The sequence below is a fragment of the Malaya genurostris genome, chromosome 2, assembly GCF_030247185.1.
Source record: "Malaya genurostris strain Urasoe2022 chromosome 2, Malgen_1.1, whole genome shotgun sequence".
NCBI classification, from domain to species: Eukaryota; Metazoa; Arthropoda; class Insecta; order Diptera; family Culicidae; genus Malaya; species Malaya genurostris.
Window position 1 is genome coordinate 203,000,723 of NC_080571.1, and position 24,271 is coordinate 203,024,993.

At 33.6% G+C, this 24,271-nt stretch overlaps 2 protein-coding genes and 1 pseudogene across 2 annotated transcripts; 1 reads left to right on the top strand and 2 right to left on the bottom strand.

Annotated features, from left to right (window-relative positions):
- Positions 1 to 3,874: 3,874 nt before the first annotated feature.
- Positions 3,875 to 5,065, top strand: LOC131429095 (uncharacterized). Its single transcript, XM_058593144.1, has 3 exons — positions 3,875 to 3,930; positions 3,985 to 4,168; positions 4,865 to 5,065. The coding sequence occupies exons 1-3, from the start codon at positions 3,875 to 3,877 to the stop codon at positions 5,063 to 5,065; spliced, it is 441 nt and encodes a 146-aa protein (XP_058449127.1).
- Positions 5,066 to 6,968: 1,903 nt separating this feature from the next.
- Positions 6,969 to 13,997, bottom strand: LOC131429097 (putative nuclease HARBI1). Its single transcript, XM_058593145.1, has 4 exons — positions 13,899 to 13,997; positions 7,674 to 7,838; positions 7,460 to 7,604; positions 6,969 to 7,339 (listed from the first exon to the last, which is right to left on the bottom strand). Exons 1-4 carry the CDS (start codon positions 13,995 to 13,997, stop codon positions 6,969 to 6,971), a joined length of 780 nt encoding a protein of 259 aa, XP_058449128.1.
- Positions 13,998 to 14,289: 292 nt separating this feature from the next.
- Positions 14,290 to 21,559, bottom strand: LOC131429098 (putative nuclease HARBI1; annotated as a pseudogene).
- Between the last annotated feature and the right edge of the window lie 2,712 nt (positions 21,560 to 24,271).

Genomic DNA, 24,271 nt, shown 5'->3' on the forward strand with positions numbered 1-24,271 from the left:
CAAAGTTCGATGCCACCACGACCAAGCAACCAAACGACGTTGGCGTCTACCGGCTAGCGCGTGTGGTGGATTGGGTTTACAGACTTGCTTACTTTGGTTGAAACATACTGAAAATCGGTGTATTTAATTGCTTGAGAGCTCTTATTTTTCAGTTAGTTATTTGATACCAATTCAAATTTTAGCTTGAATAAACAGTACTCATACGGAGCCATTTTTGCTGAAACAGACGATTTAAATACCACAAATGTCTTGCGAACCAAATCCAAGAATTCACGTCATTGGAATACGTGAAAATGATTCCGATTCCAAAAATTCCTCGTGTTATGGAAAAAGTGTACAAAACTTCCCTCTTGTAAATACCAATTTGTCAACAGCATCAGATACACGTAACCGTAATTACCACTATCGATCCGGCTACTAGCTAGCTCGTTAACACGATTTTTCTTCATAGCATTTACTCTGTAGTGTCATGTCAATGTTATTCAGGGGATGCTACCTGTGTGTTGAGGAAAATTGAGTAAATCGAATAAAAACGGACTTGATAGGTAGAATAAAAACAAGACGTCCTCATTCCTCTCGCGAAAAACGGTCACAGATTCAACGATGTTGGACAATGGTGGCCACACGGACTATGGTCTAGGATCGTACGTCGCCGGAATACAAAAACGGGTGCAATCTCAACTCATCATTAGGACGAAACGCGGGCTGTCCCTTCTGCCCGATCCATTGGAGATTGGATGTGATAACGCTGCAGGACTCGACGTTGTACAAATAATGAGGGTGCCAATAATGTTTTATACATGATTGGGAGGGAATTGGCGTACACACACAAAAAATTGATTGTGGAACGAGTGCAATTGAGACATCCGAACCAAATGAAAGTGTGGAAAAATAAAAAGAATCGACAACAAAAATTCCAGTGCTGTAGCATAGTTACGATTCCCACTGAAGGGAGGAGAATTAAATGATCGATGCTGTCGAGAGTGGAAGGTGTGCGAGTAAGACGTGCTGGGAATATGGACGTTCCGGCACTCAATGTGTCATCGTATTATCTCCATCTCGCGAATTACGGTGACGGTGACAATGATGTGAATGTTAGTTACATACGACTTGATCTCCAAAATACAATACATATTCGGAGTGATTGAGAATAGATGCTACGACGGTTAGTTTCTCGAAGATAAAATTTGGATAATCATTCGTGGTTTGTGTGTTTTTATTTGATTAGTTATTTAATCCAATAGTCATTTTCATTTTCGTCTATTATTTAATTTAAATACACAATAAAATATATTTCGTTTGCATTTTTTTAGCGTTGAATGAAGTTTTGGCTTTCTCTACAGAAAGGATATAGAATTGCTGGGAAACTAACTGATCGGAGCCTCGGAACCCCATTCGACACAGCTCGATGAGATCAGATAATGTCTCTGTGTATGTGTTTGTGTGCATATTGCGAATTTTTTTCTCATCGTTTTCCATAAGCGTTTGCTCATTTGAAGGCTACTCTTCGGTTGTGAATCGAGATCGAAGATCAAAACGCTGTAATTTCCGGTTTCGGAGATATAATAGTATAAATGGCATAACAAACCAAATGCATTTTTCTCTTCGCTCAATTTTCTCGAAGATGGCTGAACCGATTTGCACAAGTTCAGGCTCGTTTAAAAGCTAGTTCAGATATATAATAGTAAGTGACGTAAACGACAAAACGCATTTTTCACTCAGTTCAATTTTCTTGGAGATAACTGAGTCGATTTTAACAAGATTAGATTCGTTAGAAAGCTTTTATTTGTTGACTTTTACGTGTAGCCCCCCCAGTCTGAGCGGCGGCGGGAGGAGGATTGGAACGGGGTTTTCTTTTTGTTCTATCGTCGACAACAAATGTGACCTAGACTTTCTGTTTATATCCCACTATTTTTCTTATCGGGGTTTTCGCTATACATCTTATTGTCTTTTGAAGAAATTATACATTATATTCTATATTCACAACGGCTTGAAAATATTTCGTTAGAACGATTCTAAAACTCCGAATTTACGGCATGCGCAATTTCCGTTCAACTTTCGCGGACTCCCTAAAACTGACTAACTACTAACTCTTCTTAACTATGGGTTTTTAAACTCCTAACTTTTCCTAAGTTCATACGACTTGACCAGTGCCCGTGAAATAATATTTTTGTTGCTACTCGTCGCGGTGACACTGACGTGAAGGCTTGCTTGCCAGGTGATGAGTTTTCCTTCACGACTGGGTTGCCATTCTTGCAAAGCTGCAAATTCAATGAAAAACTTTGGTGAGGGCGCTGCATGCCCCCTTACTTACGGAGCTTGATGTTACCAGAAGGGTTATCATCAAGTCGAATGCGTTGGTTTACAATAAAAAGGTTCGTGGTTGGGTCAAATACAAATAATAATACCCCTAGGTCCAATACAAACTTATTGCCAATGTTTGGTTCAACGCCTAGATCAATTTAGCCTAGCCTGTTTCACTGTTTTGTCATGACAGCTTTGGACCGTTTTAAAAGAAAATTGCTGGCAACGATATATCGAATGAATTTAGTTTCTACGACACGAAATAAGTTTGTTTGTTGTTTTTTTGTCCGTTGTTGAAATTATTCAATTCTCAACAAATCCATGAAAAAGTTAAAAGGCATTACTGGCAATATTTCAACTGTTGATAGTGGTTAAGGATAGTGGAAGGGTAGCGTGATGGATAATTATTACAAATAAAATATATCAACAATTCAATTTTCAGCTATTAGTTTAGTTTGGCAAAGTTAACCATTACCAACAAGGAAAAATAAGCCAGTGTAATAGGATTAATATTGAAAAAAAATCACATGAACGTAATCTACGTTGAGGAATGCGTTGCTATACGTATGCACAAAATGATTCAACCTTCATTATCACAAATCCTAATCAATGAGCGGTTGTTGTCGTAAGTTTGTTTTTTTTGTTGATCTTTGTTAATGATTTTTGTAATATATTTCACAGGTAACATTTACTCATGAGTCATGAGACATTTAGAAATCGTCAGCTGTTCTTCGCGACATTTGATAAAGTGAAGCATAGTATATTGATTCATTTCATTTGCCGCGAGTGACAACAGGCATGAATCTTGTTCCAGAAAGCTAATATACAAGATATAACAAGAACAATTTTTTTAGAAAAGTAGAATAATGGTTTTTATTCTTTCATTTTGTTTGTAGCAATCTAAATTTATATCATGATCAACAGAAACCAAGAAATAAATTTGTTTAAAATCCACATGCTCCTGCTTCAAATATAGAGAAGCTACTGTTCTGAATCAAAACAAGTTATAATAAAATTTGATTGTCATTAACGCCATTGAATAATGTACTTATCTTTGATATTATAATACGAATAGAGCTCCATGAAAAGCGTTGTGTATAACAAAATCGATCTTCCTATAGTTTTTAATTATTTTTCTTCTGTTTATCATAAAACTTTTGATAAACAATTTTCACAGTTATTTATTGATACTTCTTGAGTCGTGGAAATAGCAAAAAGTTCTCATCGGAACATCAATAACAGCTGGTTGCACACGATCGAATTCAAATAATTAACGATATTTCGAAAGTGGATATTGGTATTACTCCCTGACGTCCAAGAAGTATTCGTTGTCGGCACCGGCCAGAATGTAATACATAGATAAGGTTTCCTTGAATAGAGCTCCTGGCCCTTATTACCAGTATCACTACACGGTGAAAACTAAGTGAAGTGACTGCGGTTCTTATTACGGGTATCACTACACGGTGACAATGAAGTGAAGTGAATGTATCCTTATTACGGATGTCACTACAGTGAAACCAGCGAAAAGTTCATCCAAAGTGACTGATTGGATGAATTATCACTTCGGGCCATGTGGATTTTTTTCACTGCAATTTTCAAAGGTGAAGAGCAAGCACGCATAATAGAGTAAGTTAAAAATTTAATTTTTATTATTTTTATTAAACTGTTGTTTCGACTTAGAAAGAAAAAGACCAATAAACGACAATTTGCCGTCCTTGTGGCATTTATGGAGGAGCATCCCGATATAGCCAAAGGAAGCAGATTTTCGAATTCGTGGGAATCGGTTTCCAGTATTTGGTGGACGATAACGGAGTCGTTGAATGAGTTGGGACCTCCAATTCGTTCCGTTGCAGCCTGGCAGAAGGTATACAGGGTTGAAGTTTTATTTATTCGTTCATTTGATTTTTATTTTAGAATGTATTTCCTTTCTCAGTTATGTGTTTACTGATTTTGTATTTTAGGTTTGAACCGATAAAAAACTTCAAATAAAAAAGAAGTTGCAGCACAACAAAAACGAAATAACGGTCGCTGGTGATGGGCCAAATACGTTACATTCATTTAACGATTTGGAAGAGACCATCATTCGTCTGCTTTCATTGGAGAGAGCCAGGCGCGTAGCCAGAGAAAATTTTCGGGGGGGGTTTTAGAACATGGTGATAAATCAACACATGTACAATTTATATCACAATGTTTCCCATGGGTTATAATTTTTTGTTTCGGGGGGGGGTTTGAACCCCTAAAACCCCCCCCCCCCCCCTGTGTACGCGCCTGGAGAGAGCAGTTAACCACAGTGGTAAAATATTAATCATTTTCTAACATTCTAAAAGTAATTTTTATCTAACAACAGGCGCAGTTTTCGGCACGCCTTCGTCTAGCACATATAGGAATGACGAAGAAATAATAGTATCGCTAGAAGTAACTGAAGACGAACCAGAGCATAGTGCAGCCCATGTTGAAAAAAATTATTTATAAAAACTGTGACCAAGCTATATCAAAGCGAAATTTCCGAAAGGCTTTGCTAGAAAGGCAAACAGGCGATCTCTGTGAAATAAAAAAAAAGGTTGCTGATTGTGCTCGATATTCGCGTAGGTCATACGAGTTACAAAAAGAACGGTTTGCGCTGGAACTGGAAAAATTCCAATTTAAAAAGCAAGTGGTGCTGGAAAGGCAGCGATTTAAAAATCAACCATTAGAATTTATTATGCAACTTCTGGAATATAAACGTCAAAAGCTTGATAACGATAACAATAAAATTAAATAAATGCTAAATATCGAACAATCTAATTTTGAAGACTGATGAATTGATGAACTTATTTAATTAATTTTACCATTCATAATCTTTACGAAGCCTTGGAACAATCTTGAATTACTGCCATCAAATTAACCATTTCATAAAGGCATTCAGACCAGATCATAATAGTATCAGCAATCCGGTTAGATTGTGCCTTAAATTTAAAACATTATTTACAAAACTAATTGGAGTATTCACCACATGATACAGCATAAATAAGATTTGTTCTACATGTTTGTATGTAATTGGCTTAGATCGAAATTTTAGTTATAACTCATATTTGAACGAACTGTTTTGTATTTGTGTAGCAGATACTACTATGTGTGTTAGTAAAGTCAGGGCCGTCATAAGAAAATTTGGGTCGGGGGATGGTGGAATATTACTACCATCCCCCGACCCAAACTTTCTTATGACGGCCCTGACTTTACTAACACACATAGTAGTATCTGCTATACAAATACAAAACAGTTCGCAGGCATGTGATGCCATTTCAATACATGCCTCAAGTAGCAAATGTAACTTTTTGATATTTCAAGATGTTGTACATTGTTTTAAAATTGTTATCTATGTTAGATATGTGCAGAAAGATTTTTAAGCATACTAAAATCATTAGCCCGGGTTGGTGGTTCAATGCTTAGGACACTGGTCTTACACACCAGTTGTCGTATGTTCAAGCCTCGACCTGGAAGCATTCTTAGTTTCAGTAGGATCGTGGCACTAGCCATGCAATGGTTCTGTACACTATGAATGAAGTCTGTTGAAACAGAGACGCCAAATTCCACGAAAGGAATGTAACGCCAGGACTTTGCTTTAAAATTGTCTGTGCAACTTACCACTGGTAAGTTTCACAAAACTCCCGAAATAATGTTTGTAGAGCAACTTTGAATGTTGAGTGTGAGAAAATGAATACAAAGACACCTATATCTAAAAGCATTGAGACTTCTTTTACTCAAAGTTCAAGTAATCCTAGTACTTCGAAAACAGATACAAAGAACAATCAAACACTTCCATCAACTGAACTATCAACCGCTACCAACATACAACAAACTGAGACAAATGATCCTTACAACGACGATGCTAATCACAACAACAGTTGGTGTGATTGTACCTTTCTCATCAACATTTTACGAGAAATCGATGTTTCATAATGGACATTTTTGATAACGGTTTCCGGAATCGGAATTAGAAGACTGGATTCAATCGAAATATTTTAGAATCAAAAATCTCAGCCATTTGATTCAAGAACGAAATATTTGCACGAATTTGAATCAAATAAATTTTATATTTGATTCAATGAAATTTGTATTCAAATCCTAATATATTTTAATCTAATATAGAGTTTTATTTGATTCAAATCTTAATTCAAAAATAGTTTCAAACAATTGTTCAATATATTAGAATCTAATGTGTTCTATTTCTCTGCGTGCAGAACATATTTTGCTTACAAAGCCAAATGTAACCGGTACTTTGAAAAAAATCGTTTTTTACATAAAACTTTACATAACTCAGAAAGTAATCATAAAATCTGGAAATATAAACAATAGCGTAAATAAATCTTGAAAAACCAGCCATCTAGCCATCTGTTCATTGTGCACACACATAGATATTTGCTCAGCTCGTCGAGTTGAATTGATTGGTATATAACAGTCGGCTCTCCGGGCCTCGGTTCAAGAGTCTGTTTTCACAGTGATTGCATGAACTTTCTATATGAGAAGGGCAAAAAGTCAACCATTCAACTGTACAAAAAAGAAGATCAATGAAATTTCCACATGTATGTTATAACTAACTCGAATGGAATGTTCAAGGTCTTCAATAAAAAAGGCTCAACGTTAAGATGTGTAAAAGCGCAAAATTGTTTTACAAACTTGATTTTTCACAAAATATTGTTCATAATTTCTTCTTGAATTTCATCTGCATCACGTTCATTTTCTTCCACACCATAAAGTTCTGCACCATACTCTCCATTTGGTAAATCTAGCTGGTCGCAATCCATTTTATACTTCATTCGCAAGTTATGTAAAGCTGCACAAACGTTGATTATTTTTGTTGCTTTTTCAGGTTTGTAATGAAGCTGTCTTGCTCCTAAAATGCATCGGAAGGTATTTTTGACTACTTCAATTGATCTTTCTACAGTAATTCTGGTTTTGGAATGAATTTCGTCGAACCTTGTTTGCCGTTCAGTAGTATTTCTTCCTATACGGAAAGGTGTGATTAGAAACGGTGTTAAAGTATAACCAGCATCACCTAGGATGAAAATGAAATCGTTATAAATTACTAGCTAATCCGGAAAGCTTAAGAATCTACAAAGTGCATTCATTAGAAGAATTTCAACCGTTTCAATTCAATCAATAACTCTTTTCTTACCAAGTAACCAGAAGTTTCTTTCTCCGTTTTCGTATCTTTGTCTCAATAATTGGTTTAACGAACTGCCGTTCCATACGAACGAGTCGTGGCATGTACCTGGATGATTGGCATCGATATATCGAATTATTAGATTGTAATCGCAAACCTGTAACTATAAATTAGTATGAGTTGTACAAATGAAATTAAAGTATTGATCAAGGTTTACCAACATAACATTAAAACTGTAAAAACCTTTACGATTGTAGAACAAATGTTTATCACAAACAGGAGGAACAATTTTGACATGCGTTCCATTTATACAACCGATAACTCCTGGAAATCCAGTTTTTTCGAAGAAACCTATTTTGATCTTATTTATTTCACCATCACTTGATGGGAACTGTATTTCGACGGGGCATATTTCATTTTTTTTCCATTACACGTTGCACAGCAAATAAAATTGTAATTACCAGTCTCGTAATACACTGCGACGTTCAAACAAAATCGACGTAATTTAATTGACGTTGTGAAATAACAGATTTTTGTTTATATATTTAAAGCTATAGCGTAATATTATGCATAAAAGATGTACTCAAATAAAAACGCCGAAAGAGCACAATTTTATACATCGATCCGTGTAATATCACAACGAAAAGAATGCACATAAACCGTGTTGAAATTTTACCAGAATATTACATAGATGTTTTGTGATATTTTATCGATACAGTGTACATATACACAAAAGTGTGTAATATTCACACAGAAGTGACGCAGAGCTCTTATGTGTGCATTGTTTTTCATTTCATGGCATTAGTTATGTGAATTTGTCTACCTGCGTGCTCTTGTGCAAATATAAATTGGTAAGTAACAGTACAAACATTGTTATTTGTTGATTCGATGCAATACAGCAATTTACAATAGAAAATGTCATAAAACGGGTTGATAAACTTTAATTAATTTTTGTAGCTTTCGTTGGTAGTCTCAAACTAAATCTTTTTCCCGTGATACTAGTGGAATATGCAGTACGACATTATGCCTGGTCTGTACCGGTACTAATTGATGTGTGCAATGGATTAAAATCATTTTCACAAACCCATATGAACGATTTTCAATGTGCAAAAAAGGATGTCGCCTATAATGTGTACATAAAATCTGGAAAACGAATATTTTGGTAACATGATGACTTTGATGCAGGACAACAAAAGTATCAATTTAGACGAAACAGCTAAAATCATAATTTGCATTGAATTACTCCAAATCACATTAGCTTTACGATTGATTGATTTGTAGTAGCTATTCTATGTTTATATATATATATATATATATATATATATATATATATATATATATATATATATATATATATATATATATATATATATATATATATATATGTGTGTGTATTATGTTATTAATTTGTCCTCAATACTTAAAAATGATTCTTATCAATATTACATTTAATTTCAGATAATTGAAATGGACATAGTTTGCTCATTATTCGGTTCATATTTTAAGCAGATAGAGATTTATAAAAATCATATTAAAACAAATCACTGTGATCGTGCAACTGGGATAAATCCCACACGCTTTATTGAAAATTCTGTGTCTAAGTGGAAAAGATTCATTCAAGTTTCGAGAATGTACATCGATAAGAAACTGCACATTAACGACACTGCGACAGACTTGTAAATTTTTGAAAGCGTTTCAAAAATATTGAAGGAAGATTTTTCTACAGTCTTGGTCAGTTTTGATGTAAGTAATGGAATATTAAAAATAATAATACTATTCAAATTGATATAGTGTGTATATGCCCTTAGGGCATATTCAGTAGTCTTCTTGTTATATATGCATAATTTGTGTCAGTTTTAATTTTTTAATTTTAATGAATTTTTTTTTACTATACACAGAATGATGCTACCATCTTGGATACAACTACTACATCTTCTATTCTCGCATTAGTTGATATGATTTATAGTACGTCAAAAGTCGTATGTTCTAACTTTCATATTTCTGTTACAGGTCGCGATATGTACTATGTCCACGTTGAAGGCATGATTGTGACAGAAGGCGTAGACAATATCGTGGAAGCTATTGAATTCGTGTTTTTTTTTAATATATTTTTACAAATATCCTGCTTCAGTTTCAAAAACTTTCAGTTTTTTCAGTTATATTTACTGAAACTTAAGCCTGATAAAGGCACCAGATCAGTTGCAACAATAGTAGGTAAACAACAACGACAAGCTCGAACACTTTTAACCAAACTAGCTAAAATTCAATAGATTTTTTCTTTCACTTGTATTCAAACCAAAACTTGCCATTTATAATGGGACGTGTTTGTTAACATTATTTTAAAAAAAGTCTTCGTCGACTGTTCTTCAACGCAACGTTAATTTATATCAGAAGACGAAATCGTTTCAGTCAAGGTTGCTGATCCTATCAATGAAACATTACTCGTGAACTATTCTCTTCACCGGCGATGCTCTACCCGTGCGGCGAGCCACTCAGAGAATTGAACCGCTTGGCAAAGCAAGCAAGCATCTTATATGCACTCTGTTGACTCACAGTGAGTTCGTTTCGAAGCATTTAGGTAGAAAGCTATTCGGTGGTGATGATGACTCGCGTTGAGTCGAATTTTCTACTCACGGTGATTCGTTCTCTGCGACGTATGGCGGTACAACTGAATGACCGCCCAGGATAAAATTTTATTCCTGTATAAAGCTTATAAGAAAGATGTCGAATCTTTTTGAATTGTCTTCACTGCACATTTCTTCGGTGTTTGCTATACTTTAATCGTGATTTGTAGCGTTAGGGACAACTTTGATACCTACCAGAATATGTTATTGATTGAACATCAAACTGTAAAGGGTTATTAATGGAGCGTTTTTGTGTGTCGTAAATATGTAACTTTCACTCCTATTCCGTAGTTCTATAATAAATTCATTTTGTGTTTCGATCGAGTTCGACTTTTCCAAACAAATTATACCTCATTCGAAATGCCAAATTGATATTTTTCATTCGGTCGAATGTAGGGTTGTTTATTATGCCTGAGAAGTAATAGTCCCAAGTTTTTGTCAATTATTATTGTTTCTCATGATCGTGAAACTATTTATATACCGATTACAAAGCCATTCGACGATCGTTTCCTTAATAGTTATAAACATATGTGATGATTGCTTTTAATTTCATGTTAATCATTCATAATAAACTAATAGTATTTGTATTGACTTCGAGACAAGTTGTGTCGAACCAAGTCAACTACCAAAAAAGTTGAGACCAACTTTGATGATAAACACTATCAGTTCGTACAAATACTAGAAGAACCATAAACACCAAATAATTCCGTCACATTCAATATACAGGGCGTTAGAGCTACAATATAATAGAAACTAAAACCGAAATAGAACTTCTATAATTTTGTATAAGGCACTAATTTGGAGGCCAACATAAGATTTTACTGAAGAATGATATTTCTATTATTATCAAAAACAAACAAACTCTCTACAGTTACTTGTTGGAAACTGTGCCATTGATAATCGTGCAATGAAGACCTTCCGCAGTTTCCAATAACAAAATAAATATCTAAAAATCAAGTATCATACAATCAAACACAACAAAATTATCTGTCTCGTGACATTAGTGACGTTAAATAAAGTGGAATTAAATGCATATTTTTTTTCTTGATCCTATATTCTCCTACTATCTCCTGATTATGTGATAACAGAATTATATTTCATTTGGACTCTTTGTATGTGATCCTTGAAGTATTCACGTAAAAATTTTTTCGCTCAACACAGTTTTAAGGTAAATAATACAATGAGTAGTTTCAAAACTGAATGTGTGATATGAGTAACAAAAATTCTAAATCGCACTATCTGACAAATCGATAAACCACGCGGATTGTGTTATTTTTCAAATTGAAATCGTTTCCTCTGTAATATGAATATTGTAAAATGTTATGAAATTGAATTTACAATTTCTTCTAGCGGATGTTCTTTTTTAAAAAAAAGCTAAACCGATCACTTCGGGAGTCAATTGTAGAACATTTTATTTTCAATACATTTTTGACAGCAATATCAGATTGTAATCTTAATTTGATTTCAGCTCATCAATTTCTCAACTGATATCACATTACGTTATTATTTTGCTGTTTGCTTTTGGAAGAAAAACTTACGAGGCAATAGTTTTGTGAAACTCCAAAAATGATAATATTAAATGCAAAAATTTGATGAATGCATTAAAATAGGACTAAGTTAATAAGGCGATACAAAAATGCAAAAGTAAATTTCAATGGAACATCTATTCCTCCAATTTTATGTTGCGTTTTACAAAATGCTTCGACATCCTGTGGCAGTTGGCCGGAACCACAACCGTGATTCTCAATTTAAAAGTCTTAATTTCCTGATCGTAGTACAGTTATTCTAATCGATAATTTGCGTAGATGTATGGTAAAAGATGCTGAATGAGTATTTAGTTAGTAATGACTATTTCTTTGTTAGCCATTCTTCTTAATTGCTTTGATTTTTGCAGAGCAAGCAGTTACATGGCGTCTCAGTAGGTTCAAACGTTGTGGAAAACCCTGCACTCCTATTACTTCTATAAATTAAATCTATGCGAAGAAGCGTTAAATTGTGTTTAATATAATAAAAACATGAGAAAATAAATCATCCCTGGAATTAAAAGATTAGACTTGCCTCTATAATCAATATTCAGAATATATTTTTGTCACTCTATTTGCATTGCATATTGATATTGCGTATTGGACTTGATCATTCATAATCATATGTGATTTTAAAAAATATCACTGTAGATATTTCAGTCCATTTTCAAAATCATAAATAAAATAAATATCAAACCAACCCGAAAGAGAATCAAAAGTGTTGCTACAGTTATATGTGGAAAATAATTCCTTTTATTTTATTTCTTATATAAGCCATATAAACTGCAAAATTTTCACTTTACAAAAGTGATTGCCCTCAGGTGATTCAACTCCAGCTTTTTTAAAATCTATCTGCCATTACTTGCCGCAAAATTTCAACAGCACGGAGTACGAACGTGAGAATAGTATTCGGTGAAATCTGAATAAACTGTTTCATTAGTTTTATTGCAGTAGGAAGTACATTATATGTACATTAGTATACGATTTTAAACGACGTTTTGAAGTAGACTATCAGTTTTATTTATCAGTTTAATTTTTATCCAACCCAATCGTTTCGCCATCTTCCAATAATAAGTAATGATATTACGTTTAAAGTTTTCCAAGCTAATTTGTGATGTTCAACGCACACTTTTTATCAGGGCAATATCTACGAGACAATTAAACTAAGTAAAATAAAAAATTGCTTCCATCGCATCGCTAATTTTTGTCTTCAATTTTTTTCGTACACTTGCATTCATGATTGCTGGCATTTTGACTCGCAGTGAGTCAAAAATTGACTCAATGTAAGCGCTACTCGTGCCTGATGATACCTGCTCTTGAAATGGTAGAGAATGGCTCACGGCGGAATAGCAACAAGCATGAAAAGCAAGATCTCTTCTCTCTTGCGAGTCGCTCAGGCAGTCACATATTGAGCATAGCTTTTGCCTCGTCCGGCATTACATGCTTTGCTGTCTCCGTTCTTGAATCGTTCGCAGGCGATGAACGTTAATGAGTTGCGTGAGGCGAATTTCAGCAACCCTGGTTTCAGTAAGTAACTAGAATGTCAAAGCTTTTCTTTATTACAAGATTTGAATAATGAGTAATCTAATAAAGTATATGTATATATATATATATATATATATATATATATATATATATATATATATATATATATATATATATATATATATATATATATATATATATATATATATATATATATATATATATATATATATATATATATATATATATATATATATATATATATATATATATACATATATATATATATATATATATTATATATATATATATATATATATATATATATATATATATATATATATATATATTTATTTATTTATTTATTTATACACTTGAATAGAGAATAAAAAATTTGAAAATTATGCTTACAACCAGAAAGAGAACGGTACAATAGTTAAATTACGATTGAAAACGTTTTTCAACCCACCATCGACTGATTATAGAGCATTGAATTAATAAATAAAAAATAAATACTCGTACAATAATTGTATTTTCATTTCGTATCAACATGCTATGAATTCTTCCGGATTAAATCGTTCTAAATTACGTATTTTTTATTACGTTGTTCCGCATTCCGTTGTTATGTATTACGTTGCTCAGCTTTGTGTTTTTTTTAGTACGCAAGTCTCTAATACGTCGATCTTGGATTAAAACGTATACAAGAGTACATCGTTATCGTGTAACGTGAAATGAATGTAATTGTACGTAGTTCAAACCTAGTTTATGTGCATACTTTCCGATGTGAAATTACAAGATTTTTTTTGCTGTGTGCAACACTTTTGACATCGTTGATTGTGCCAATCCAATGTAACGATCATTTCCTACACCTTTCTGGTAGTTTCCTTCGGCGAAAAATCTCAATGAAGCTGCGAGCATGATCATTGGAGGAACTGATGTAGACAGTTGAACTGGGTTAATTTTTGCATCAATCACACCCAGTAGATATTTGAAATTTTTTTTGAAACTCGAAAGAACTGCCTGAACCTAGAGAATCCGTATGCTATACGGTTTCACAATCACACGTAAAGTAAATTATTCCAAATACTTACGATTTCTCCGTTTGATCCAGTTTGATAACTAACTCGAATGGAATGTTCAAGGTCTTCAATAAAAAAGGCTCAACGTTAAGATGTGTAAAAGCGCAAAATTGTTTTACAAACTTGATTTTTCACAAAATATTGTTCATAATTTCTTCTTGAATTTCATCTGCATCACGTTCATTTTCTTCCACACCATAAAGTTCTGCACCATACTCTCCATTTGGTAAATCTAGCTGGTCGCAATCCATTTTATACTTCATTCGCAAGTTATGTAAAGCTGCACAAACGTTGATTATTTTTGTTGCTTTTTCAGGTTTGTAATGAAGCTGTCTTGCTCCTAAAATGCATCGGAAGGTATTTTTGACTACTTCAATTGATCTTTCTACAGTAATTCTGGTTTTGGAATGAATTTCGTCGAACCTTGTTTGCCGTTCAGTAGTATTTCTTCCTATACGGAAAGGTGTGATTAGAAACGGTGTTAAAGTATAACCAGCATCACCTAGGATGAAAATGAAATCGTTATAAATTACTAGCTAATCCGGAAAGCTTAAGAATCTACAAAGTGCATTCATTAGAAGAATTTCAACCGTTTCAATTCAATCAATAACTCTTTTCTTACCAAGTAACCAGAAGTTTCTTTCTCCGTTTTCGTATCTTTGTCTCAATAATTGGTTTAACGAACTGCCGTTCCATACGAACGAGTCGTGGCATGTACCTGGATGATTGGCATCGATATATCGAATTATTAGATTGTAATCGCAAACCTGTAACTATAAATTAGTATGAGTTGTACAAATGAAATTAAAGTATTGATCAAGGTTTACCAACATAACATTAAAACTGTAAAAACCTTTACGATTGTAGAACAAATGTTTATCACAAACAGGAGGAACAATTTTGACATGCGTTCCATTTATACAACCGATAACTCCTGGAAATCCAGTTTTTTCGAAGAAACCTATTTTGATCTTATTTATTTCACCATCACTTGATGGGAACTGTATTTCGACGGGGCATATTTCATTTTTTTTCCATTACACGTTGCACAGCAAATAAAATTGTAATTACCAGTCTCGTAATACACTGCGACGTTCAAACAAAATCGACGTAATTTAATTGACGTTGTGAAATAACAGATTTTTGTTTATATATTTAAAGCTATAGCGTAATATTATGCATAAAAGATGTACTCAAATAAAAACGCCGAAAGAGCACAATTTTATACATCGATCCGTGTAATATCACAACGAAAAGAATGCACATAAACCGTGTTGAAATTTTACCAGAATATTACATAGATGTTTTGTGATATTTTATCGATACAGTGTACATATACACAAAAGTGTGTAATATTCACACAGAAGTGACGCAGAGCTCTTATGTGTGCATTGTTTTTCATTTCATGGCATTAGTTATGTGAATTTGTCTACCTGCGTGCTCTTGTGCAAATATAAATTGGTAAGTAACAGTACAAACATTGTTATTTGTTGATTCGATGCAATACAGCAATTTACAATAGAAAATGTCATAAAACGGGTTGATAAACTTTAATTAATTTTTGTAGCTTTCGTTGGTAGTCTCAAACTAAATCTTTTTCCCGTGATACTAGTGGAATATGCAGTACGACATTATGCCTGGTCTGTACCGGTACTAATTGATGTGTGCAATGGATTAAAATCATTTTCACAAACCCATATGAACGATTTTCAATGTGCAAAAAAGGATGTCGCCTATAATGTGTACATAAAATCTGGAAAACGAATATTTTGGTAACATGATGACTTTGATGCAGGACAACAAAAGTATCAATTTAGACGAAACAGCTAAAATCATAATTTGCATTGAATTACTCCAAATCACATTAGCTTTACGATTGATTGATTTGTAGTAGCTATTCTATGTTTATATATATATATATATATATATATATATATATATATATATATATATATATATATATATATATATATATATATATATATATATATATATATATATATATATATGTGTGTGTATTATGTTATTAATTTGTCCTCAATACTTAAAAATGATTCTTATCAATATTACATTTAATTTCAGATAATTGAAATGGACATAGTTTGCTCATTATTCGGTTCATATTTTAAGCAGATAGAGATTTATAAAAATCATATTAAAACAAATCACTGTGATCGTGCAACTGGGATAAATCCCACACGCTTTATTGAAAATTCTGTGTCTAAGTGGAAAAGATTCATTCAAGTTTCGAGAATGTACATCGATAAGAAACTGCACATTAACGACACTGCGACAGACTTGTAAATTTTTGAAAGCGTTTCAAAAATATTGAAGGAAGATTTTTCTACAGTCTTGGTCAGTTTTGATGTAAGTAATGGAATATTAAAAATAATAATACTATTCAAATTGATATAGTGTGTATATGCCCTTAGGGCATATTCAGTAGTCTTCTTGTTATATATGCATAATTTGTGTCAGTTTTAATTTTTTAATTTTAATGAATTTTTTTTTACTATACACAGAATGATGCTACCATCTTGGATACAACTACTACATCTTCTATTCTCGCATTAGTTGATATGATTTATAGTACGTCAAAAGTCGTATGTTCTAACTTTCATATTTCTGTTACAGGTCGCGATATGTACTATGTCCACGTTGAAGGCATGATTGTGACAGAAGGCGTAGACAATATCGTGGAAGCTATTGAATTCGTGTTTTTTTTTAATATATTTTTACAAATATCCTGCTTCAGTTTCAAAAACTTTCAGTTTTTTCAGTTATATTTACTGAAACTTAAGCCTGATAAAGGCACCAGATCAGTTGCAACAATAGTAGGTAAACAACAACGACAAGCTCGAACACTTTTAACCAAACTAGCTAAAATTCAATAGATTTTTTCTTTCACTTGTATTCAAACCAAAACTTGCCATTTATAATGGGACGTGTTTGTTAACATTATTTTAAAAAAAGTCTTCGTCGACTGTTCTTCAACGCAACGTTAATTTATATCAGAAGACGAAATCGTTTCAGTCAAGGTTGCTGATCCTATCAATGAAACATTACTCGTGAACTATTCTCTTCACCGGCGATGCTCTACCCGTGCGGCGAGCCACTCAGAGAATTGAACCGCTTGGCAAAGCAAGCAAGCATCTTATATGCACTCTGTTGACTCACAGTGAGTTCGTTTCGAAGCATTTAGGTAGAAAGCTATTCGGTGGTGATGATGACTCGCGTTGAGTCGAATTTTCTACTCACGGTGATTCGTTCTCTGCGACGTATGGCGGTACAACTGAATGACCGCCCAGGATAAAATTTTATTCCTGTATAAAGCTTATAAGAAAGATGTCGAATCTTTTTGAATTGTCTTCACTGCACATTTCTTCGGTGTTTGCTATACTTTAATCGTGATTTGTAGCGTTAGGGACAACTTTGATACCTACCAGAATATGTTATTGATTGAACATCAAACTGTAAAGGGTTATTAATGGAGCGTTTTTGTGTGTCGTAAATATGTAACTTTCACTCCTATTCCGTAGTTCTATAATAAATTCATTTTGTGTTTCGATCGAGTTCGACTTTTCCAAACAAATTATACCTCATTCGAAATGCCAAATTGATATTTTTCATTCGGTCGAATGTAGGGTTGTTTATTATGCCTGAGAAGTAATAGTCCCAAGTTTTTGTCAATTATTATTGTTTCTCATGATCGTGAAACTATTTATATACCGATTACAAAGCCATTCGACGATCGTTTCCTTAATAGTTATAAACATATGTGATGATTGCTTTTAATTTCATGTTAATCATTCATAATAAACTAATAGTATTTGTATTGACTTCGAGACAAGTTGTGTCGAACCAAGTCAACTACCAAAAAAGTTGAGACCAACTTTGATGATAAACACTATCAGTTCGTACAAATACTAGAAGAACCATAAACACCAAATAATTCCGTCACATTCAATATACAGGGCGTTAGAGCTACAATATAATAGAAACTAAAACCGAAATAGAACTTCTATAATTTTGTATAAGGCACTAATTTGGAGGCCAACATAAGATTTTACTGAAGAATGATATTTCTATTATTATCAAAAACAAACAAACTCTCTACAGTTACTTGTTGGAAACTGTGCCATTGATAATCGTGCAATGAAGACCTTCCGCAGTTTCCAATAACAAAATAAATATCTAAAAATCAAGTATCATACAATCAAACACAACAAAATTATCTGTCTCGTGACATTAGTGACGTTAAATAAAGTGGAATTAAATGCATATTTTTTTTCTTGATCCTATATTCTCCTACTATCTCCTGATTATGTGATAACAGAATTATATTTCATTTGGACTCTTTGTATGTGATCCTTGAAGTATTCACGTAAAAATTTTTTCGCTCAACACAGTTTTAAGGTAAATAATACAATGAGTAGTTTCAAAACTGAATGTGTGATATGAGTAACAAAAATTCTAAATCGCACTATCTGACAAATCGATAAACCACGCGGATTGTGTTATTTTTCAAATTGAAATCGTTTCCTCTGTAATATGAATATTGTAAAATGTTATGAAATTGAATTTACAATTTCTTCTAGCGGATGTTCTTTTTTAAAAAAAAGCTAAACCGATCACTTCGGGAGTCAATTGTAGAACATTTTATTTTCAATACATTTTTGACAGCAATATCAGATTGTAATCTTAATTTGATTTCAGCTCATCAATTTCTCAACTGATATCACATTACGTTATTATTTTGCTGTTTGCTTTTGGAAGAAAAACTTACGAGGCAATAGTTTTGTGAAACTCCAAAAATGATAATATTAAATGCAAAAATTTGATGAATGCATTAAAATAGGACTAAGTTAATAAGGCGATACAAAAATGCAAAAGTAAATTTCAATGGAACATCTATTCCTCCAATTTTATGTTGCGTTTTACAAAATGCTTCGACATCCTGTGGCAGTTGGCCGGAACCACAACCGTGATTCTCAATTTAAAAGTCTTAATTTCCTGATCGTAGTACAGTTATTCTAATCGATAATTTGCGTAGATGTATGGTAAAAGATGCTGAATGAGTATTTAGTTAGTAATGACTATTTCTTTGTTAGCCATTCTTCTTAATTGCTTTGATTTTTGCAGAGCAAGCAGTTACATGGCGTCTCAGTAGGTTCAAACGTTGTGGAAAACCCTGCACTCCTATTACTTCTATAAATTAAATCTATGCGAAGAAGCGTTAAATTGTGTTTAATATAATAAAAACATGAGAAAATAAATCATCCCTGGAATTAAAAGATTAGACTTGCCTCTATAATCAATATTCAGAATATATTTTTGTCACTCTATTTGCATTGCATATTGATATTGCGTATTGGACTTGATCATTCATAATCATATGTGATTTTAAAAAATATCACTGTAGATATTTCAGTCCATTTTCAAAATCATAAATAAAATAAATATCAAACCAACCCGAAAGAGAATCAAAAGTGTTGCTACAGTTATATGTGGAAAATAATTCCTTTTATTTTATTTCTTATATAAGCCATATAAACTGCAAAATTTTCACTTTACAAAAGTGATTGCCCTCAGGTGATTCAACTCCAGCTTTTTTAAAATCTATCTGCCATTACTTGCCGCAAAATTTCAACAGCACGGAGTACGAACGTGAGAATAGTATTCGGTGAAATCTGAATAAACTGTTTCATTAGTTTTATTGCAGTAGGAAGTACATTATATGTACATTAGTATACGATTTTAAACGACGTTTTGAAGTAGACTATCAGTTTTATTTATCAGTTTAATTTTTATCCAACCCAATCGTTTCGCCATCTTCCAATAATAAGTAATGATATTACGTTTAAAGTTTTCCAAGCTAATTTGTGATGTTCAACGCACACTTTTTATCAGGGCAATATCTACGAGACAATTAAACTAAGTAAAATAAAAAATTGCTTCCATCGCATCGCTAATTTTTGTCTTCAATTTTTTTCGTACACTTGCATTCATGATTGCTGGCATTTTGACTCGCAGTGAGTCAAAAATTGACTCAATGTAAGCGCTACTCGTGCCTGATGATACCTGCTCTTGAAATGGTAGAGAATGGCTCACGGCGGAATAGCAACAAGCATGAAAAGCAAGATCTCTTCTCTCTTGCGAGTCGCTCAGGCAGTCACATATTGAGCATAGCTTTTGCCTCGTCCGGCATTACATGCTTTGCTGTCTCCGTTCTTGAATCGTTCGCAGGCGATGAACGTTAATGAGTTGCGTGAGGCGAATTTCAGCAACCCTGGTTTCAGTAAGTAACTAGAATGTCAAAGCTTTTCTTTATTACAAGATTTGAATAATGAGTAATCTAATAAAGTATATGTATATATATATATATATATATATATATATATATATATATATATATATATATATATATATATATATATATATATATATATATATATATATATATATATATATATATATATATATATATATATACATATATATATATATATATATATATATATATATATATATATATATATATTTATTTATTTATTTATTTATACACTTGAATAGAGAATAAAAAATTTGAAAATTATGCTTACAACCAGAAAGAGAACGGTACAATAGTTAAATTACGATTGAAAACGTTTTTCAACCCACCATCGACTGATTATAGAGCATTGAATTAATAAATAAAAAATAAATACTCGTACAATAATTGTATTTTCATTTCGTATCAACATGCTATGAATTCTTCCGGATTAAATCGTTCTAAATTACGTATTTTTTATTACGTTGTTCCGCATTCCGTTGTTATGTATTACGTTGCTCAGCTTTGTGTTTTTTTTAGTACGCAAGTCTCTAATACGTCGATCTTGGATTAAAACGTATACAAGAGTACATCGTTATCGTGTAACGTGAAATGAATGTAATTGTACGTAGTTCAAACCTAGTTTATGTGCATACTTTCCGATGTGAAATTACAAGATTTTTTTTGCTGTGTGCAACACTTTTGACATCGTTGATTGTGCCAATCCAATGTAACGATCATTTCCTACACCTTTCTGGTAGTTTCCTTCGGCGAAAAATCTCAATGAAGCTGCGAGCATGATCATTGGAGGAACTGATGTAGACAGTTGAACTGGGTTAATTTTTGCATCAATCACACCCAGTAGATATTTGAAATTTTTTTTGAAACTCGAAAGAACTGCCTGAACCTAGAGAATCCGTATGCTATACGGTTTCACAATCACACGTAAAGTAAATTATTCCAAATACTTACGATTTCTCCGTTTGATCCAGTGGATTTGATTTGTCCCTTATCCGTCTACGTTCTAATGCTAAGCAGGTGTATATTTCTTCGTCTTCACTATCTGTATCGAACCACAATTCTAAACTCATTTTTACTTCGTCTTTTAAATCAAAACAAACCACCAGTGCGATTCTGGACGTCACGCGAAATGAACAGGGTTACTTTGATTGGAACGTCGGCTCACTATCACTTCACGGTGTTCATTTTGATCACTTCACTTTTCGTGATACTGGTAATAGGAAAAATCAAGTGAAGTGACATGTAAGTGAAGTGAATGTGAAAGTGGAAGTGAGAACGGTAATAAAGGGCCCTGTGATATCGGTAAGAAGCTGTAGCAGCGAAAAGTAAGTCGTTGGATCAATATTAGAACCAGAGCAAAATTGTTGTACAACGCAATATCAAAATACTGAGCTTCGTTTTCTTCATGGACTTTGATTCCGATTTGAGAGTTTCTAGAGAAAAAAAACCGTATCAAATTTAGAACACAAATTTGAACCCCGACTACTTATTTCTCTTCAACACAAAATGATTAATTTAATACTTCCGTAATTAACACTAGTTTTGTTGTATAGCTTCAACTATTATCGGTTCATTACGTTGTCTTAGGCAAAGGCCGTTATTTATTTTTTACTATAATAAACAGTAACTTGTTCTTACTCTTCAGCGTTGCTAGAAAATTCGTTAAAGTACATTGTCATGCTGACAGTGTATCATGACAGTGTACCGCACAATGCAAAATGTGTCCTAGAAAATTTGTCGAAGCATTCCGTATTCTAATTTGTATTTGGTTGGGTCACAAATTGTTGTCTTCATAATTACGGATGCCCAACTTGTTTACAAAAAAAACCTCCTTTTTTCATTTTCCAAAATACGTGAATTAATTTTCCTAACCTTACGGTGGTCCTCGACCTTAACTTCGAATAACCCTATTGGAACCTCACATATTCGTCTATCTTATCTTTCTATGTTGTTACTGGTAACGTTAGTTCTACTGTAACATGAAAGTTTCCCTTTATGTCAGTAGGCACAACCACTTACTACGCCCAGGCATATTATGAATACCGTGCTTACGCTTATCCAGTGGTGCGCTAGCCATATTCTGCAATTCTAATTTTTATTTTTTCACGTCTATTCCTATATCAAAGGGACGTTTGTTCTTTATAGAAGTGTAAAGCTTGTTCTTTTTATCCAGCACCGGTATATCTTCGCGTTTTAATATTTCCTTTCGTTCTATTGGCTCCTCCAAGATTTTCCTGAGATATATTACCGCCTCGGTTTCTTTTTCAACCTAGTGTTTGCTGATTACCTCGCTAGTTTCTAGCATCGTGCCGTATTTCAATTCCATGGTGCCTACTCCTAATATTTCTTTTGTCTCGATTCCTCCGCCACTAGTTTGTGTTATATTGATTTCCGTTAGTCGTGGCGAACCACATTCTATGATTTACCCTGAGTACGCAGGCATCACAGGTCCTCGCTGATCCTTTTAAAACCATAGTTGCGAGGCCTAGTTTGCCTTCCATTTTAGTCATATTACATATCTTCGGCTCGATATAGTCGCTGCATCCTTTGTACGTCTTGTCATCTGTGACGTACCCCCATCTCCTGTTTTCCTCTACCATTATTATGTTCCTCTTCAGATGTGTTAGTGTCACTACGTTACCATGCATTCGCGGCATAACTATGCCCCGAAATGTCGTGAACTCTCCTTTCGTAACCAATGGTATATCTAGTTTTACGTTCAATCTGCCTCTTCCATCTGTGTTGAGTGTGATTTTGGCCATACTGAAGATTTCCAAGGTTAAGTACCCGCTTTCTGTCCGCGGAAAGTCTGTATTTCCATAAAATCTGTTTTCCCTGTGTCTCTATTTCTTCTAGCAACTGCATTGGTGCTGCCAGTTCCGTCATTATTTCTATTGCTTCCGCTTCCCCGGTCCGGATTTTTAATGCTGAAATTTTTCGGCAACGTATTCTCCTTACGATGTCTTGCCATTCCACTACTTTGCTTATTGCTGTCATTTCCATCAATAGTAAATCCCTTGTTGTCTCTGTTTTGTTCATGTGCCTGAAAACCTCGTTTTTCACTTCTTCGTCCTTCTGACAGGTTTCAATCGTCTTCTGATCTATCTGCAGTACCGACTCATTCACCAAGTTATAAAATGAATCGACTGCCGCTGTTTGCTAGAACGTCAGTTCTTTTATTTTTTCTTCATTATCTGTTAGCCTATCTATCTTCGGAGTCCATTAGCCCTATCGCGTTCCACATGCTTCTGCGTTTCCTTCCCCTCGGTGATTTCCTTATCAACTCTCCGAGCTCGTATATTCCATTGCTGTTTTCCTCTAGCATTCTGATTAACTCGCTGCGCCGGCTAGGATCGATCGTCCCCAGTGCAGCTTGCCATTGTAACTTCCGGTGTTTCCTCCCAATGCCCCGATAGCCGTCATGATACTGGAATGTATGCTAGCAGACACATTCCAAACGTGAAATCTCTTGATTTTATTAATAAAGTAATTTTACGTAAGGTTATAGCAACGGGTTATAAGGTTAACGGTTGTTTTTCTATAACCTCCTTATTATGATTTGCCGATACGTGAACAGGCAACATACAATTCTTCATAGAAAAATAAATAACTCTAAATTGGTGGAGTGAAACAACGGACAACAACCGGGAAATATAAAGTCGCGACAATAAAGAGAAAGATGGGTGGAAAATGGATGTCATCAATGAAAAAAGTATCATTAAAAGAAACAATATTTTTTAAGTTGACAAATTTAATATAAATATTCATGTATCGCTGAAACA

Coding starts and splice junctions, on each gene's coding strand:
- LOC131429095 (XM_058593144.1), top strand. CDS start 3,875: ATGTGGATTTTTTTCACTGCAATTTTCAAAGGTGAAGAGCAAGCACGC. Junction 3,931..3,984: donor GAGCAAGCACGCATAATAGA/GTAAGTTAAAAA, acceptor GTTTCGACTTAG/AAAGAAAAAGACCAATAAAC. Junction 4,169..4,864: donor CCGTTGCAGCCTGGCAGAAG/GTATACAGGGTT, acceptor ATAAAAAAAAAG/GTTGCTGATTGTGCTCGATA.
- LOC131429097 (XM_058593145.1), bottom strand. CDS start 13,997: ATGCTCGCAGCTTCATTGAGATTTTTCGCCGAAGGAAACTACCAGAAA. Junction 7,605..7,673: donor AAGGTTTTTACAGTTTTAAT/GTTATGTTGGTA, acceptor TTATAGTTACAG/GTTTGCGATTACAATCTAAT. Junction 7,340..7,459: donor AAGAAACTTCTGGTTACTTG/GTAAGAAAAGAG, acceptor TTTTCATCCTAG/GTGATGCTGGTTATACTTTA.